At 34.6% G+C, this 20,289-nt stretch overlaps 1 protein-coding gene across 2 annotated transcripts in view; it reads left to right on the plus strand.

The window, feature by feature from the left end:
* The window catches only part of LOC129268173 (uncharacterized), a 208,368-nt gene that overhangs the window by 15,779 nt on the left and 172,300 nt on the right, over positions 1–20,289 (plus strand). Inside the window, exons 11-22 of one of the 2 annotated variants that reach the window (XM_064104858.1) lie at positions 2,164–2,187; positions 5,323–5,415; positions 6,573–6,720; positions 7,629–7,780; positions 8,410–8,535; positions 10,596–10,724; positions 11,873–11,994; positions 13,530–13,677; positions 14,548–14,678; positions 16,064–16,187; positions 17,455–17,618; positions 18,164–18,304. In XM_064104858.1, coding sequence (XP_063960928.1) covers positions 2,164–2,187; positions 5,323–5,415; positions 6,573–6,720; positions 7,629–7,780; positions 8,410–8,535; positions 10,596–10,724; positions 11,873–11,994; positions 13,530–13,677; positions 14,548–14,678; positions 16,064–16,187; positions 17,455–17,618; positions 18,164–18,304 — 1,502 coding nt within the window. The remainder of the gene's footprint in view (positions 1–2,163; positions 2,188–5,322; positions 5,416–6,572; positions 6,721–7,628; positions 7,781–8,409; positions 8,536–10,595; positions 10,725–11,872; positions 11,995–13,529; positions 13,678–14,547; positions 14,679–16,063; positions 16,188–17,454; positions 17,619–18,163; positions 18,305–20,289) is intronic. The other variant, XM_064104859.1, reaches the window with a different exon arrangement.

Below are 20,289 nucleotides of genomic sequence, written 5' to 3' on the forward strand. Positions count from 1 at the left end.
TAATTTTTATTCTAACCACCTATATGCATCTGCTACAAAAATGTTAAAATACTGTTTTTGACTCGGCGTACAGCTGTCATAGGGGAAATGTGACTAACGTGTGAATTATCGCAAGCAAAATATTGCAGATAACACGATATTGCCGATAACACGATCGCCGAATCTGAGATTCTTTACATACTTTTCAGGGAAGGGGGAAAAGAAAGTAAAGCTTTCGTCAGTGCTTGTCCATGAAAAGCGGGCATTTGGGTTGCAACTTACAAAGTTCTGTGTTGGGTTGAAACAATACTGGGCAGCATATTTGGTGGTAAATATTAAAGGACAAGTCCACCCCCCAAACAGTTGATTTTATTAAAAAGAAAAAAATGCAACAAGCATAACACTGAAAATTTCATCAAAATCAGATGTAAAAGAAGAAAGTTATGACATTTTGATGTTTTGCTTAATTTCACAAAACAGTTATATGCACATCCTGGTGGATATGCAAATGAGACTGATGACGTCTTCCACTCACTATTTTTGCATTTTAATATAGGGAATATTCTATTTTTCTCCTCATTGTCAATTGAAACATAGATTAATTCCTCCCTGGACATGTGCAATGAGTATTGTTTAATATTATATGGTCCAGTCAAGGTGTCCTTAAATTGTCAAATCTAGAAAAAATATGAAACATTGTATAATTTAAAAAATAAAAAACAAAAATAGTGAGGGGCATCATCGACTGTCTCATTTTTCACTGTTTTGTGAAAAATAAGCAAAACTTTAAAATGTCATAACTATCTTAGTTTACATTCGATTTTGATGAAATCCTCTGCATTTAGCTAATTTGATTTTTCTTTATTTATTCATCAACATTTTCCTGGGGTGGACTTGACCTCTAACTATTCATTGTTGACATTTTGGTCATATCCTGTTTGCTGCAATCTATCAACATAATCATAAAACCATTATTGAATAAGCAATATTTTTCAATATCGAAAAATTTTGATATTGAAATATCTTCCATCGCTCGTATGTTTGATACTGATTGCATATTGGTAATTGTCCCACCTGTAAATAATGCAACGTTCACCAGTGTGTTCACAGTGTGTAAAACAATATACGTGGTGGAACGTACACTGTGTGAATCATAACTCAATCATTACTTGACTATGTGAACACACTAAACACTCATCTGGAAGAGTGTCCACTGTTGTGATCCTCTTCACACTGTGAAATTTGTGCATTCCTATGTGGAAAATGTAAGCACACCGTACACTGGTGATATCCACAGTGTGGAATTTTATTCACCCTCTTAAATTTGATCCTTTTAACAGTGTGGATCACATCTATGCACAGTCCACTATGTAAATACACTGAACACACTGAACACAATGAACACAATGTGAACGCACTGTGAACACATTGTGAACGCAGTGTGAGCACACTTTGTAATATTATGCTATTTCCAGCAGGGATAAGTGTCATGATTCCAATTGATTTGATATGACCAGGGTCCACAAGGTCATAGTTGATGCCTGACGATTATGCTTTGATATTGATTGCATTTGGACAGATTATTTGTGACATGATTGATTGCAAGGGGAAAAAATGACATGGTTTGATACAGATTACATTTGCTTGCATTACATGTGAGTGATGTGACATTATTCAAATTAATTCAATATAATATAGGTTAACAAGATCATAATTTATGTGTAATAGTATGTTTGACATTGATTACATTTTGTTACATTAAATGAGATTTATTTCAATTGATAAAATATTACCATGCCCCCATTATACCTTGCTGACAACACGACCTGTAACAGTACAATCATATTCAATGGAATACGTACTCACTCTTGACATGATCAGGGCTCTATTATGATTTCATATTGATGAAATTTAGTTTTATTGTATTTTTTAGATATAATTTGTATCCATGGTAACCAGCGATTTTTTTAAATTTCCTCGATACTGCAGACATAATACCTGACTGAGAGCACGACCTGTAACAGTACAATCATATTCAATGGAATACGTACATGTACTCACTTTTGACATGATCAGAGTTCTGTTATGATATCATATTGATGAAATTTAGTTTGATTGTATTTTTTTAGATATAATCTGTATCCATGGTAACCAACTATTTCTTTTCTTTCCTCGATACTGCAGACATCATCGTGGACAACACTGTGGGTATGTTAAAGACTTTCTTAAGTTTACTATTTTACAGCACAAAATACTCAAAATGCGATATGTAGCCTATATTCGTGATGTTGGAAAGGATAATGATGATGATGACAATGTTGTTAATAATATTTATGATAAGCTGATGATGAAAACAGTGGTAATAATACTAGTACTAACGATGGTTATCATAATTTAAAAAATGTTATGGATAATAAAGGAACTCAGAAAACCATTAAGCAGAAAAGAAGAAGAGAAAGGGGAATGATATGGGAAGAATTTGAGTGGGGGGGGGGAATAATACCATGGTCACATTTGCTCTACGGCGGCCGTACGGCGAGTCGAAAACAGCCGTTTCAACATTTTTTGTACCAACTACGTATAGATGGCTTGAATTAAAATTGATAAAACGGCTGTTTTCGACTCGCCGTACGGCCGCCGTAGAGCAAATGTGACCAAGGTATAAGTAACAGAGTGATAACTGTTTATATTGCTATGTATTAAAGGGATAGTCCGGGCTGAAAATATTTATATCTCAATAAATAAGAGTAAAATTCACAGGGGCGATTCCACACTGGAACTTTAAAAATATCATAAATTTCAACATGCTTTCTATAAGTCATAAGTAGTGTCATATTTTACTGTGATACCTAAATTTTATGAAAATTATGAGTTTTAACCAAAAGTGAAGTCAGATATAGTTTTTTTCTGGGGGAAACAATGGAATTTTCAATTTTCAATAATTTTGCTAATTAAATAGTCAATACAATTTTATTTTTGATGATGCAATTTCACAATATCAGTTTCTCTATCTTTGACCCATGGGTGATCGATTTATCCCATAAGGATCTGATTACTGCCTTTCATTTTTCAATAATTTTCCTATTAAAAGTTGTCCTGTACGACACAGTGTGTGTCGTACGGGACATGTCCCGTACGGCACACAATATATACTGCATTTAATTGCAGGATTTGGATTCAGAGACTATAAATAGTAGGCCTATTTTAATTTAAGTAAATTGATTTGACATAAAGTGAACTGAAAAAGTACTTTTTTTTATCTCCATAGAACATGAAAAAGTGATTCTAACCATTTTAATTGACTTCATGTAGGCGTATTCTTTTGTGAATCCCTTCAGCTAAAATGGTGATTTTCACTAGTCAGAGCAGGTGAATTTCTTTGTCATTGAGCATGAAAAGAAAACCTTTATAATTGATTCACCCTAGCCTGGAAGATGTCTTTCTCTTGCATGCTAATGTGAAATTATTATAAGATGTAAAAAAAATATATTTACATATCAATCATCTATTTGGACTTCCCTTGATGATCACTAATTTTTTTTTTTATACAGTATTGAAACTCCTTACTTTTTTCAAGTTGTAAAATAAAAATCTGGAAAATAAGACAAACCATGTTGTTCAAAAAAGAAATCTGAAAAATAAGACAAACCATATGGTTTCATGAAATGCAGAAAGGTTTGAAAAAGTAGAATCCCATTTCTTTAGAAAAAAAATATTTTGTGGAATTACAAGTGACAGATGTGACATATATCATGTATATATACATTTTAGCCCCATAATTTACACAAACAGTTTCATTCATTCATTGTTTAAATAGTATATTAGAAATCATCGATTAATTCACTAAAATATAACTTCACACAAAACCTCAAGTTTTTCAGCTCGTAAAAATGCTGTGAACCATTGTACATTTCCCGTCATGAAAAAAATGATAATATATTGCTCCCGATTGTATATATTGAGGTTACTTAATTATATTGTCCTGAATGACTACTTATTAAAAGGCTTTTCATTAAAAAGGAAGAATTTAGGGGCAATGCTCCCCTTCTGATTGATAAAAAGTTAATTGTTTTATTCAGGCTGTCCAGTACAACACACAAGTGCCTGTTCAACACACAAGTGTCCAGTAAGACACACAAGTGTCCCGTACGACACATGATTTTGTTTATGATATATTGACAGAAATATTCAGCCAATAGCGGTGTCTAACATAATGAATGTCTTTAGTTTGATAGGATTATCATTATCATCAGCCAAATAAAGTGATTGAAGAAGTCAAAGAGACATGAAGTAAGAAAGTTTGGCTTCAATTTAGAGATGTCCCGTACGACACATTTTGAGTGTCCCGTATGCCATAATGTTCTCAAATGATAATTTGCTTTATTTATTCATGAATGTTCATTTTGCTTTCTTTCATAGATGTGTTTGTTCTTGGGTAATTGAATATCAATTTGAGTTCAGTTTCTATGAAAATTATCTGTCCAACTCACAGACTATAGGGTTCAAACTTGAGGTTTCTAAAAAAGCCACTTATTCTGCGTCCGTACGACACATTACTATTTAAAATCTGTATTATACAGGATGTGAATTCAAGTCATTTTAAGTCTTGTTTTTCCTAACACTCTGGTAGTACTTGATGATCACCTTTAGTTACTGGAATATTTATTGTTTTTCTTGTAAAAACACTGTCAAATGTTTTCTAAATGTCCCGTACGACACGTATTGAATCACCCACAGAGCAAAATGCTGAAAATTTCATCAAAATCTGATAACAAATCACAGAGTTATTGAATTTTAAAATTTATCAATATTTTGTGAAAACAGTTATATACACATCGCCATGAATATTCATTAGGTGGGCTGATGATGTCACATCCCCACTTTCTTTTATCTTATGTTATTACATTAAATCATAAATGTTACATTTTTTCATACATGTGTAAATGATGTGTCTCCATTATGATGAAATAAGTTGCGGCAATAAATAACTAATGCACTTAATCAGTTGTCAATCCAATTGTTTTAGTTCTCGGTAGAAAAATTGTTAATAAACCTAATTTCATATGATAAGATACAAAATAACAAGTGGGGATATGACCTCATCAGTCCACCTAATAAATATTCATAAAGACTTGCCTAGAACTGTTTCACTGGAATGATGCAAAATTTTAAAATTCAATAACTATGTTATTTGTTATCCGATTTTGATCAAATTTTCAGCATTTTACTCTGTGAATTTTACTCTATTTATTGAGATATGAATATTTCCAGCCTGGACCATCCCTTTAAGTATTAGATACAGGTATTGATATTAATCATTGTTTGCATTGTAATTAAACACAGATGGAGTGGATCTTACTACAGTCTTAGATGCACTCGAAGCCAAAGCGGATGCAAATACTGCTGCTGTCCAGGCTCTAAGGGCACAGTTTGATGGTGAGCACCAGTTCTTTTGATTTGAAATGTGACTCTATCAATGTTTATAAATAAACAAACAAACCAACAAACAAGCAATCAAACAAGATATACCTGGTAATCTGATGATGAAATTGGAGACTAAAACGATAGTTTAAAAACTTGTTAAACATATTCCTCTAAAATAGAAAAAAACATCATGACATGGTTGTGCATGTTACATTGCAATGAAAATCCACACCCACAATTACACCCACACACACATAATCCAGGGTCAAGTCGAATAAAAAGAGACTAGCTGTCTCTGATAAACTGGTAATACCCATCGTAATCAAATACCTGTAATTGACCTCGCACTCTGATGTCAGAGTGCAGGATAGTACATTTGGTATGACGTCAGAGTGCAGGATAGTGCATTTTGGATGCCATAGTGCAATTCGCTGAATATCATGTTATCCGATACGGACCAATCAGATAACAGAACATTCTTGGGAGTTGTATAACATAACAAGTATCCACATCATGTAAAATCAGAAACATTTTAATTTTGCTTGGGAATTTGAACAAACAAAACAATGAATAAATAAAAGTTACATTTTTGTAGCGCATTACATTAGCATTTCAGTGCGCTTTTACAATTACATTCACATATAATACTTAACTCAATTTTCAATCTAGCATATAAACATTATTACTTATTAAATCACATAAAAATATATCTGGAATAATTAAGCTAATTCACACAAATTTATATTAAATGTAAACATTTAATTAGATGTAAGAAGCCTAGAAAATTTACATCATTTAAGTGCTTCATAATATTGAAGAAATTAAGGAATCAAGGAGGAAGAAATCTGATTTTTTTTTATCTGCTCTTAAAAGCCTCCGGGGAAGGAGCATCAAAAATTTGGGTAGGAAGACTATTTGAATAACTACTGACATCTGTTACCTTTGAAACAGTTATAACATATTAGAAAAAAAGTTAAAAAGACATTTAAAAGATAATTTAGGGTATGAAGTTAATTTCTCCTGGCTTTGAGATGACCTCCTTTTGATGACAATATGAAATGAATAATACAAGTTTTGTGAGGCAAGTGTCTTATCTGCCAGGAATCCTTAGAATGTTTCATAATCATCAGGATTAAAATGACTTGTTTTACCTTTTCTACAAATTTTAGACCGTGTTACGAAAAGTGAAACGCAGACTGTCACAGCGCACAAAATCTTCAAAAGTTTGGCAGTAGAGGGTGAGCTTGAAGCCAATACCATCACAGCTCCAGCAATAAATGGCGTCGATATTGAGGCACTCGAGACCTCGGTCGTTAGGTGAGCTATTATCATTTTAAGGTTGAAAATCAATTTTTGCCCCTTATCATATTTTATCAATAGAAATGCTTAAGCGATTGCATCTATTTATGCCCTTGTGGAAAGATATCAAAAGGAACTGGAATGAAATAAGTGTATTACTCTCAGTGATGAATAGTGCGGTTGATTTTTCATCTGTTTTAAGTTGTGTAAATTTGCTGCAATTTCAGATGATTGTTTTCATTTCATTGAACAAAATATTCAAGCCAACATTTCATTTTTCCTTTAATATAGAGTTGTCCTTGTTAATTCACGCTAGTTTGCAACCCCCTTTGAACAATTAAGCTAGAATAGTTTAAAGACTCCAAAAAAAAACCTACAAACAAAAGTAATAACCTACTAAGTCACAGATGAGGTTTCCCTTTTTGTTTGTTAGTTTTGGAACATTTAGACCTATTTCAATAATTATTCAAGAATAAGGAAAGGCAACATTAATAATTAAAGGACTTAATGCAATGTTTCTAACTGCTGTATAAGCACAGTTGCCCTGATCAGGTGCTTCAACGCTCAAGGAATTCCTTCTTATCTCTGTACTCATTTACTACACCTGGATCCCATCTTACAAAGAGTTACGATTGATCGAATGAACCTCAATTCTAAAGAAATCCATCAATGTCATAATATTTTCCACAAGAAATTTGAATATTTTCCTTTGTAAACAAAAAGAAGCACACTGAATTTTCAAAAAACCAATGAATTTTTTAATATACACCATTGACGTTGCTGGCTTTTCATAGTGGTGGTTGATTAGATTAATCACAACTCTTTGTTAGACAGGCCCTGGGTTGAGAGTGGCAAGTTTAAAAAATGTGAGATCCAAATTATTGAAGAATATATACTTTTATATTGCTGTTGATTTCATAATCCAGAAATAATGAAGATGGGCAGACGATAGATGGTGAGCTCAGCTTCGACAATAGCGTGTACGTGGATGGTGATCTAAGTCTACAAAATGGTGTCTTGGTCAACAGCTTTAATATGGCGCATGCAGTCACGGAAACCGGGGCTCAGACGATTTCCGGTATGTAAAAATCGTATCGGATATCTTATGATCCCATATACAGAAATATCATATGATTTCATTTTTTCTTCATTCTTTGTCACTTTAAACCACTTCAAAACGTCATTTAAAGTATTACTATAATTATTTTTCAACACTCATCTGATTCATATCTCCAATACAATCATGTGAGTTTGACTCGCTACATTTGTTATGCATGAAGAAGGAGTCAGTATTACTGAGGGGTATTACTGGATCACACATAGTAATTAAAGAAAGAAAATCAAGGCGATGAATTGAAAGGTCAAAATTAAAAGAAAAATTAATATATGCAATAATTAATCATGAGAGAGTGAGAGAAAATGAAATTGTTTCTTCATATAGGAAATGATAACCTGTACATTCTATATATTTTTAACACAATAATAAGAAATATGTATGGTGTTAATATAAATGTCGAAAGGAAGATGAACTATAAAACTGGCTCAAAATTGTAAAAGCTATTAAAAAATGCTGGTAAAGGGATTATGATAGCTTTTGTGAAATTGAGTAATAGTTTCTAACTTTTCATATGCATTGTATGTCAATCCAGAGCTCTAATTAACACAAATGATTCAACATAATTTTATTTCAATAACTTTTATTTCTAGGTGCAAAGATCTTCTCCAATGCTGTTTCAGTAACAGGTAATGCTGTGGTTCAAGACAGTGTTACCATGGATACAGTAGATGTGTCTCAAGATGTTGTCACCCTCACTGGAACTCACACACTCAGTGGTAGGTATTTATGTAACCTGCTACCCCAAAACCAAAAATCATTCGCCCGAAGTGAATTTTGAGATTGTTATTGAGCTGGAAAAAGCACTTCATAAGCTTTAATGATGTATAACCTGTGAAAATTGATTAATAATAACCTGTTCAAGTACTTGGTGGGATGCAGAAGACATTCAGTGAGAGCTTAAATGGATAAGGAGAAAAAAAAGTACAAGTTTGGGGTTCACTCAAGCATGAGATGTGCACACTGCAATCTCAGTGAAACTTCCAAGCAATCCTCAAAGATTGGTGTCAAACAAACTCTTGTAGCTTTGTCTTTTATTCAACTTTACAACTTGAGATTTAACAGCATAAAGAAGACAAATAACTCTTTCAGAAACTAAGTTTGTAATATTACTTTTTGAAGACCAAGTTATTATTTTGGCTATTTCCAGAGAACCTTTTCTGGCAACTTATTGTTGGTCATAGTGTGGCTGGTCACATATCGTTGGCGGTCATCCAAACCGTCGTATCAGTCAATTTTGGTCCCCCCAAAAAAAAATTGATTTTGAGATTTGGCAGAAAATTAAAGTACAAGTACTACTTTATTCATAACTAAATTTCTAGGCAGAAATTTTCTTTTTATTTTCTGAGATTTTAGAGGATTTTCACGGCGATGCCATACATTTTTTAGAATAAAATGCGCAAATCCCACTGGAAACAACAGAGCGATACAACGTATTGACTGACCGCATGCACGCATTGAAATCGCGGTCAGGTTTGTTGTATTCCCTATGGCGTTTTTGTACGAGGGAAATCTAAACCGCTCAAACCGAAATTACAAGCATGTACCTCTTTTGCGATATTTTCTCTGATCCTTGCTTTTGTGTAAAAATAAGGATACCATTGTCAAGCAATTGTCTTGGTCTTTCAAACTATGTATTTTTCTAGCAATGAGTATGTTGTAAGGCTGTGGAACTATGTGTGAAAACTATAGTAAACTTTGAAGTCGATTTTCTCTGAAATGGGTTTGCGCCGTCGTATGTGTGATACGACGGTTCGGATGACTGCCGACGATATATAAGCCCTGCTGGATAGACCAGATTCACAGTGTGTGTTCAGAGTGTCACATATAGCAAACTATGCGGAGATGTTATCTGCATCTCTTAAAATGCTAATATTTGAGTAGTGTGAAGATGATTTTGCACTGTGAACAACTCAGCAGTGTGAGTGCCTACAGTTTGTTAGAATAGTGGTCTACATGATGATATGACTCACACTGTTAAAATGCTAAAATTTTACAGCTTATACCTTGGTCACATTTGCTCTATGGCGGCCGTACGGCGAGTCGAAAACAGCCGTTTTATTTAATTTCAAACCACCTATATGTAGCTGGTACAAAAAAATATTAAAACGGCTGTCTTCGACTCCCCGTACGGCCGCCGTAGAGCAAATGTGACTGAGGTATTAATAAGCCAGTTTGGAGTTCCATTCTGCACATGATCAGAAGAAGGTCATTTGTACTAAACTTTCTAAAGTGACATGGCGGTTTCATATTTAATGGGATAAGCACCAACTTTGATGTCTTCATTATTCATATTCTTTTGAATTGGGTTTTTCATTACATCCACAATAAACAACAATGCACCCGTTAGTGACTGGTATTTCACAGTTGGCCAAGTACGTTGATATACATGTAACAACATGCTAATGCATTCATACCAGAAATGCAACAAATACCTTCATTGAGTGTTCATTTTGTGCTATTTTAGTCCCTGGTCTATGCAATTTCAGTCCCTGGTCTATGCAATTTCTGCATCCTGCTATGTAAGACATGCTTACATACTTTGGAATCTGCCTATCATAATGAAAGAAATGAAAGGTCATTTGACCAAAATTTTCCATGAGGTAACGCTGAACTGGTCTAGTAAAGCTTTGAAATGTTATGAAGATATTACATATTTACTTTGCATCTTTTTATACTGTTTGAGGAGATATCTTGAATGAAAAATTCTTTTCAAATACATCTAGCAAGAGCCATATTAGTTCACCCTATTGACGTGTGTTGATTTGTTACAATGCAGAAAGCATCACATTTAATGACGTCTTGACTGTGAACAGTAATATTGTGACGTCAAGTACAGTAGATGGTGTGGATGTATCGGACATGAATGCAGATACAGTAAGGAAATCGGGCGGTGTGACCATTGAAGGTGAGTAGAACACTAGCACCACACACTTATGCCACCACACTAAGAGTATAGATCACATCAGGCTACACTATACCATGCCAGCCTACACCACATTACGCCAAGTAAGCACAACACCTCATAGCACCACACCACATAGCACATAAGACATAACACTAAAGGAATCAGGCAGTGTGACCATTGAAGGTGAGTAGAACACATAGCACCACACGCTTATGACACCACACTAAGAGTATACATTGTAGATCACATCAGGCTACACTATATATGCCATGCCAGCCTACACCATCACAAAGCACAACACCTCATAGCACCATATCACATAGCACCATAAGACATAACACTATCTGCACCACATCATGCCACATTACTCTACACTCTACACCATCACAAAACACCACACTATATTGCATTAGGCTACACTATGCCATACTGCCCTACAGAATAAAGTAACACATCAAATCACTATCGACCACACTAAACTGCATACAATGTCACAACACACCACAACACATCATACTCCATTGCATAATGTTATACCACACAATACACCACTCCAAATTGCATCGCATAATATTGCACCACATTACATAAAATCACACCGCATCACTTAAAATCGCACCATATCACATTATCACATCAATCATCACAAAAATCTATGATATCATAAACCAAACCAAATTAGACCAGTTTTTAAATCAAATCAAACAAGGTCAGATTAAAAAAAATTTGGAGTCAGCCACTAATGTATAGATGATGGAGGACTGGGGGTTTCTGCCCGAAACTTCGACAACCAAGAAAAAAAAGAAAACAGAAAATATAGCAAAGAGAAGAGGGTGGAATATGATATCTCTCTTGAATATTATGTAAAAAATCTATTCCATAATTGGGTTTTTGTTATAAAAAGACAATTTTTTTTCTATCATAAAGTTTGCCTCACACTCAATATTTTGCCCCCCCCCCCAAAAAAAAAAAAATGTTTGCTCAATATCAAATGATATAAATATCAGACGGAAGGACATCATTTAAGATCAAATAATATTTTGCTAAAATTTTTATCATCAGACATCGGGTCCAAGTAATTGTCTTCGTAATTCGAAGGCTGTATTGGCTTACATGTTACTAATGATCTTTTTACTTTTGACATACAGGTGATGTCACCTTTCAGCAAAGTGTAACAGTTGATGATGATGTCACAATAGGTGGAGATGCTAATGATATTGATCTTTCTGATTTTGATGATCGGGCAGTAAGGAAAAATGTTGATACAGAGGTAAGTTTGACTGTCCTAATATTCTGATAAACACATGGCGTATCATACATTCTTACATTATTGGAATAAGGAGATCTTACTTATGCGTAGTTGATCATGCAATATTCAAAATCATTGAATGATTACTATGTTTATATCATGTTGAAACAGGATTAACACAACGTTTGCTTCTGCAACAGTTGTTCTGGGTTTAATTTCATCTAAGGCTTATGTTAGCGTTAGAGTTGCAATAATGTTTTCTATTATATATATGCTTTAGGGTAGAGTAGTTTGTAAGTATATTTGAAATGGCAAAAGGAAGATTTTGCATGGTTTTAAGCATCAACCTTTAAACAGTACACTGCTCCAATAATTTATTTACCTTTTCAATAGTTTTGTGTGCTTTCCAATTTATTTGAGATATGCAAAACCTCCAATCATTCCTCAAATTCTGTTGTATATCTTTTTAATTTTACTAATTTTAATTGCATTATTCTTATATATAGTTGGCTAAACCTTAACCCTATCTTAACTGGGCTATTTCGGACCAGTATATACTGGGGGGGGGGTCAATTTGACCCCCCTCAGATCTCGGCTGCTGATTGCGCAATCACCGCAAAAATTTGCAAGTGCGTAGAGCCGGATTTAAACTACAAGAGTGTATAGTAAAATTTTCAAATTTTTTAAAATTAATTATGCAAATAAGCATATGAAATTTTCCATAAATTTGTTTTTTGTGTATGTATTTGCCTTTAACTCAATTTATATAGCTAGTAGAATGCTAATTTTTGGTGGGAGTATCAATTATTACATTTCTAACAAATACATGTATCTACAAAAAAGTAGCAAAAATATAATTAATTTCTTATGTATTTTATTGTTTTTTAAATTCTTATGTACATGTATTTCTTTGTTTTTTCAAACCTTTGTTTTTCCCGATGAACTTTGTCGAGGACCCTTTTGCGATCATAAATAGCATAAAATAAATCCATTTAAACCAACAAAACTAAAAATAATCATACATTTATGATTTTTGGTTGAAAAACACAATTTGCATTGACTTTATACACGGAATCACTTTTTTGAGCAATTTCTGGTCTGACATGCACCTACAAAACGTTGCGTAATTTTAGAACCGCATACTCGGGCGTCGCAAATTTGGTCTCAAAAGATGCGCAAGACTTGAAAGTAAAAAGTCTGTGAGCGGCGCAGTCAACAAAATTTGTGCGACGGCTTAGTGACAAAATTTGTTGAGGGGGGGTCAAATTGACCCCCCCCCCAATTTAATAAGGGTTAATAGAGAATAAATCAAATATCAATTATTGTCAAATTCCAATCTATGATTCATTATTTATTTATAAATGTCAATTCATTTTCTCACTTGTTTATCCTGCATTAAGAAAGAAAGATAGAGATTCCTTTTCATACAAGCCTATACTTGTAATTTTCTTTTCGCTATGATCCTGTATCTCCCTTCTGATTGTGGTAGCTTATTTTTTGGATTGTTGAAATGTTAAATTATCTTGCTTTTATTTTAATTTTTGTTTTGTTTTTAGATCACAGGCCAAAAGACTTTTGAGGAAGACATCACAATAAACGGCAACCTTGATCTTGAAGCCAATATTGATGGTGTAGATCTATTCACTGATGCTCTACTTGTCAATGCAACCAATTCATCCACCATCAAGGATAGCTTGATTGAAGGTACATGTATGTTAATGAACTCCACCAATGCAGTGTTTCCCTATAGTTATGGTAATCAATTCAAGCAGTGTGGCATTTGATTATCGGTATGGTAATTGGCACACAGCTATTGCGACATTTGATTGCAAGTATGGTAATCAACTTGAGCAATATTAGATTTGATGGCAAGTTTTGGTAACCAAGTGAACTGATACTGATATGCAGGTACGGTAATCAACTGGACCGATGTGGTGTATGATTGCAATCAACTTGATCAATATGGTTCTTGATATCAAGTTGACCGATGTGGTGATTGTAGCTATGGTATCCGAGTTGGGCTATAGATCATATAATTGCTGGTACAGTGATATGCCTGGAAAAAAAAGTTTGGTTGACGGTAGGTTTGACACTAAACTCGGCCTAAACACCATTTAGATGCAGTATAACCAGAAAGTAGCTGTGTTTGATTGCATGTGTGGCAATCAACTTGACCTATAAATCATTTGATTGCAATTGCTGGTATGGTGAACTACTGGAAAAATAAAGTTTTGTTGATTGGAGGTTTGGGGTGAGGCTGCAATCAACCAAACTTGAGATTTTTTAGGTTGATTACTTTGTCTGCAATCAAATGATCTATAGCCCAAGTTGATTACCATAGCTACAATCAAGCGCCAAATCAGTCCGGTTGATTACCAGACCTAAAATCAAGCACCATGTTGATCGAGTTCATTACATGCAAGGACCTTTTTGCCTTCTTGCTTTATAGTGGGCAGCATGTAAATTTGAGAAGGGTATTAATACCATTACATTTAAATACAGTTTCACATCTGAGGTAGCAATTACTGTGTAAATATAACCTTTTTTTAATTTATTCAATTTTTTCTTCTTCAGCAGATTTGCTCTTTCCCTATGGCCCAAGTGTTGGTGATTTATCCATCCCAAAAGAAGACGACAATGCTTTCGTATTGGTGGCAATGGATCAACCCCTACCGTTCTTTGGTACAACAATTCATCAATTATATGTAAGTTATTCATGAGTGAGTAGCCAAACACTTGCTTCCATTTATGACCAACTACCCCAAACCAATAAGTCCCTAGGGAATGTCCTCTGTAGATAGATCTAACAATGATTTGGTCTTCAAAAAGTAAAAACGAGAACTTTTTCCTTCATACTTTGAAGTTGTAAGGTTCAATAAAACATAAGATACAGGAGTTTCTCTAACGCCTTTTTTTCTGGACAGCTTGGAATTTTCATAAACATTTCAATGTGCACGTCTTATGTTTGACAGGTTTGAGTGAACCCTGTTATTTAAAACCTTGATTTTCCTTTTTTTAGGCTCTTACTGATTATCTTTTTGATCTCTTATCTCTTGATGATCTCTTTTGCCATGTTTTATTTAATTTCACAAAGCTTAGGATGTGCTACCTTTAGCTCAATAAAATTCCCAATAATTCTTTTTTGGCGAATTCTTGTTGGTTTTGTGGTAGCAGAATTAGGCTATACCCATTCATACACAGTGGCGTAGTGAGCCAAAAATTTTGAGGGGGGCGCAATATTGCGAGCGAGCAGAAATTATTGCTTTTTTGTTAACAAAATCAAATTTTGACATAGAATTTCACATAATAATCAGAATAATTATCACATTTCACCCTTCTTGGCAAAAAGAAAAATGGGGGGGGGGGGGCAAGCACCCCCAAGCCACCACCCCCATCTGTATGCCGCTGTTCATCAACTTTGTCTACTATACATTTGGTCTCAATCTTACACCTAGTTCATCAACATCTCTTGTGGTTTCAATGGCATTTAATTTGTTGACCACTTAAGTCTATTTTCCACTTTGTCTACTATGCATCGTATATTCATCGCCACTTGGCCTAACACCACATGGTCTAAAGATGAGCCGCTAATAAAACAATTTTCATTTGACCAAGAGCTAATGATACGATAAATTGAAAATTACATAGTCAGGGAATTAGATGATAACTAGACCAAATGAGAGTAGACAAAGTGGCCAGTATTCTGAAGTCAGGTTTAGATTAAACCCTGGTTTAAAGTTGTGGTTTAACTATGGAGAGCCAATTGGAGCACAAATCAATTTATTAACTCATATGGCACCCAAATAGTTCATAATTGTCTGGGAATGATAACTGAAGTATTTTTCTTTATTGTGAAAGCAAAATTGTAAACAAGAAATATACAATGTAAACAAAATTTTTGAACCTTTGTCTCCCCATAATTTTAGCACAGAGTTGGACCGTGGTCTCAATTAAACCCAACTTCAGAATACGGGCCAGTGGGTTTAGCCAATGGTGTTAGACGATCTGAAAATTTTACCATGTATCAACTGGATATGGACCTCTCTGAGTGTAAATGCTTCAGTATATTGTATTTTGAATTGATTCACAGGTTAACGTGAACGGCTTGCTTTCAGCCACTGCACCAGTCAGTACCTTCATTCCATCACCATTTCCATCGCAAGGGGTAGGTTATATTGCTCCTTTCTGGGCGGATGTGGACATCACGGAAGGAGGTTAGTCATGTATATTCATAAGGTAACTTGTAAATATTCATGAGGTGGGTTATGAAATGAATGTACCTTTGGAGGAGGTCATGAATATATGCATGAGAAGCTGATTGGGAAGCACATGTATCGATTAGAGCATGTTTATGCATAAGTTTGTTCATGAATATGTATTAGTTACATGTAGGTCATAAACAGAAAATTATTAATCCATATCAATGAAGGGGTATTAGACCGTTTGAATATTAATGGGTATAGCCTAACTGAAACTAAGTAAAGACAATTTGTAAAGGAGTTAAATGGCAAATTGCCCGAGTGGTTAGTATACTGTTTCTGTTTCTGTTTACGGGAACTCGGCAGGACAGCATTTTGCTGGTAATCGCCAAGCTGGTATCTAACCAATTACCTAGCAAACATTTACGTCTAGGTTAATCATTCATAGTGGCAGATGTTATAGACGACAGATATCACTCTCGGGCCTTTTTATCAAAGTGGAGACAATGGCAGAGTTGGGATTCGAACTCACAACCTTGCGATTATGAGTCCAATGCTCTAACCACTGGACCACACGACCTGGTTGGTTGTAGATGAACTAGGAGTAGACTATGTGGGATGAGACCAATATAGGAAGTGGAGCATTGTTTCTGTTTCTGTTTCTGTTTCTGTTTCTGTTTGTGGTAACTCCCGTAGGAACTCGGCAGGACAGCATTTTTTGCTGGTAAACGCCAAGCTGGTATATAACCAATTACCTTGGAAACATTTTACGTCTAGGTTAATCAGTCATAGTGGCTGACGTAATAGACGACAGATATCACTCTTGGGCCTTTTTATCAAAGTGGAGACAATGGCAGAGTTGGGATTCGAACTCACAACCTTGCGATTATGAGTCCAATGCTCTAACCACTGGACCACACGACCCGTATTTTATTGTGGCCCAGTGAATCAGTCTCCGGACTTCGAATGAGAGGGTCTTGGGCTCGAATCCCACTGATGGCGTATTCTCCTTCAGCAAGAAATTGATCCACATTGTGCCGCACTCAACCCAGGTGAGGTGAATGATGGGCATCCAGTAGGAAGAAATTCCTCGAATGCCTGATGAGCGCCTATATGGTGGCTCAGCTACAGCTGTGGTAATAATACAATACTAATTATCTAGATCAGTAGAGTATATGCATATAGCTACTGCACTTTTAAATGGACATGTTATTCATAAAGGTTGATGAAGTGGGTGTTGACGTTTTGCCTTTTTATTTTTATTTCTGTTTTTGTTCTTTAGGAAACATATACTATCGCCAGATGATGGATCCCGCTGAAGATGATATTACCTCTTTAGAAATAAACCGCATCATTTGCCAGACCTTCAGAGTTCAATTCGAAGCTAATTGGATATTCGTGGTCACATGGGATGCAGTAGCGTACTACGGCTCTACAAGCAGTATTGTAAGTATTCAATTCAATTCAATTAGACATGATTCTTTCTTCATCCATTTTCATGTAGAACATACAAATCACTAATATGAATATAGTACAAAAAAATGAATGTAAAACACAGTATGTAAATTATATTCTTGTAAGAAGGCGTGAAAAAACCAGAAAGCAGGTATTTAGCTTATCTTCTATTGAATTCCAAATAGATAACAATAAATGATAAATAATATAGGATTTGTATAGGATGACAAAAAAAAAAAAAAGAAATACGAAATGCTGCTTTATAATGGTATGTGTTCTCAATAAACCGACTTCCTGCTATCAATTTTAAAATGAATGAAAAGTATTACCACTCGTACTTTTCAAAGTTTTTGTGTTCACATGTTTTTGTAGATGTGGAACCTGATCATTCTCTCAAAACTGAATATGTTTTCGATTGATTTTTTCATTAATGCCATTCTGAATATTTTACTGAATAATTCAATAAATTGAGAAAAATTGGCACACACACACACAAAAAAAAAAATCCTTTTTGTGTATTTTTATTCTTTAAACAGACAAACACATTCCAGAATGCGATTGCCAGCGACGGAACCCATGCCTACGTGATCTTCAATTATGATGATATCAATTGGACCACGGGGTCCATCAGCGGAGGGGCATCTGATACAGGACTAGGCGGGTTTGCTCCAGCAGTAGTAAGAAAGACAAGCTTATTTCTTCAATTATCTAAGGCAGTGACGTACGCAGGGTGTACATGTGTTCAACCCCCCCCTAGAAAAATGTTGAAGGCCCTTTTATTTTGGTAGTCAAAGATTTTAGGGGGTACGCAACGACCTAAAATTTGTGGCGAAGACCTTTTTTTTTTATTGGTTGTCAACATTTCTTTCAGCTTGAACCCCCCTTTCAAAAATTGTGTGTACGTCACTGATTTAAAGCATACATGTAGGCAAACATTGATTTCACTTTAAAAAACAATCTGTGCTGTAATTTCTCACTCATCACATGTGTCTGTGATATGTTACAAAAATGAAATCCAGAAAAAATTGTGTGGGGAAAATCATTATTTAGTGCTTCAAAAAAGTGAAATATGAAGTGACCATATTAATTCCATCACATGCACTATATGTTTAACAACTTGTAGATGCGACATTATAAAAATCTTGGTACTTACAGCTTTTCATTCTCAATAATGATTTTTTTTTTTTTTTCTAGTACATGTTATGATACTGCAACAAATAACAATGAAAATTTAGGTTTAAATTTGATTTCCTTTTTTTTTATTACAGGAAATACATGTAAATCAATCAACAAAATTAAAACAAAATATCTTACATCTCTTGAAGTGCTGATTATAATCCAAAGTTATGATCCAGATAAAATCCAAGTTGGCTGACAAAAATTCCTTAAATTAAAGTTCACAATGATGGCATTGATGAAACTGATGTTGAAGCACAATGAATAACAAGAGTCACTGTTACCAGTTGAAATGTCTGTGAAGACGATGTTGATGATGATTAACAGTCAATTTCAGCAATCCATGGGTTGAAAAGCGTTCATTAAAACAGCTAGATGATCTCGATGAGAACTGAGAATTCCTCTTTCAAAGTAACTGCAAACAGTTCATTGATGGCGTGCAAATAATTCCACTGAAGATAAATGTTATATTCCAGTTGGAAATAAAGTCTGGCGTGAAACTCTGAGTTCTGATCTGATATGATGTGATGATGTCCTTGAAGAAACTGCCAGCTTTTATACAAATTATTTACTATTCTGGAAGCTTCTAGTATTGTCTACAAAAAGAACATTCTGCCAATTTCTAGAGCAGTCTAATTTCAGAACTCTTTTTCAGACTCTTGAATGACCTCAGTGAAATTAACATGCAAACAACATAGCTAATCCTATAGTTCATTTTCACTACCACTTGGAATATCTTTGTGTTGCAGTCTCTATTCAGAAATAACAAAGATTACTCATGTCTAACAAAGCTTTACTGAGACATTCTGGAATGTTCTTAACTAAATAAATGAATGTAATTGCTCTTACTATTCTTCTTATTATATATAACAATGTACTCTTCCACTTGTTTCATATTGGTTCAAGAATATTTTTTAATTGACTGTTCGCAAAGCTAGCCAGTGCCTTTAAGATATGGTATGACAAAGTTTTTTGCGCAAACCCTTAAATTTAGGAGATTGGTCTGAATATTAAGCGTTAATTGCTTGCTAATGACTTGTGTTTAGAAGGTCCCTCTCATTAGGATATTGAAAGAGATTTGACGCTTTTTATTTAGGTTTTAAGGCAAGTACCATGATAAAATTCAAAGTACTTTGACCGCCATTTTGACAGAAATTGTTGTCATGTTAGGACTTTTTAAAATTAGTTACTGCTACTTGAGACAAGAAATAAAGGATGAATAAACAACTTGTTTAAAGTTGAAATGTTCATGAACGTATATGACATAGGTATGGATATTGAAATGATCACAAATAAGTAGAACTTAAGCAAAATAAAGAGGTATCATCGTCTGTCTGGGTGTGACACGCCCCACTCGGCCTCTGGCAGTCAGTCCCTGATCTCCACAGCTGGCGTTGCTCCACTTGGCCCCCGATAGTCGGTCCCTGGCCTCCGTAGATAGCGTTGCTTCCTCCACTTGGCCCTTAGTAGACGGTCCCTTGGCCTC

This window comes from Lytechinus pictus, chromosome 9 (assembly GCF_037042905.1).
Source record: "Lytechinus pictus isolate F3 Inbred chromosome 9, Lp3.0, whole genome shotgun sequence".
In the NCBI taxonomy this organism is placed as follows: domain Eukaryota; kingdom Metazoa; phylum Echinodermata; class Echinoidea; order Temnopleuroida; family Toxopneustidae; genus Lytechinus; species Lytechinus pictus.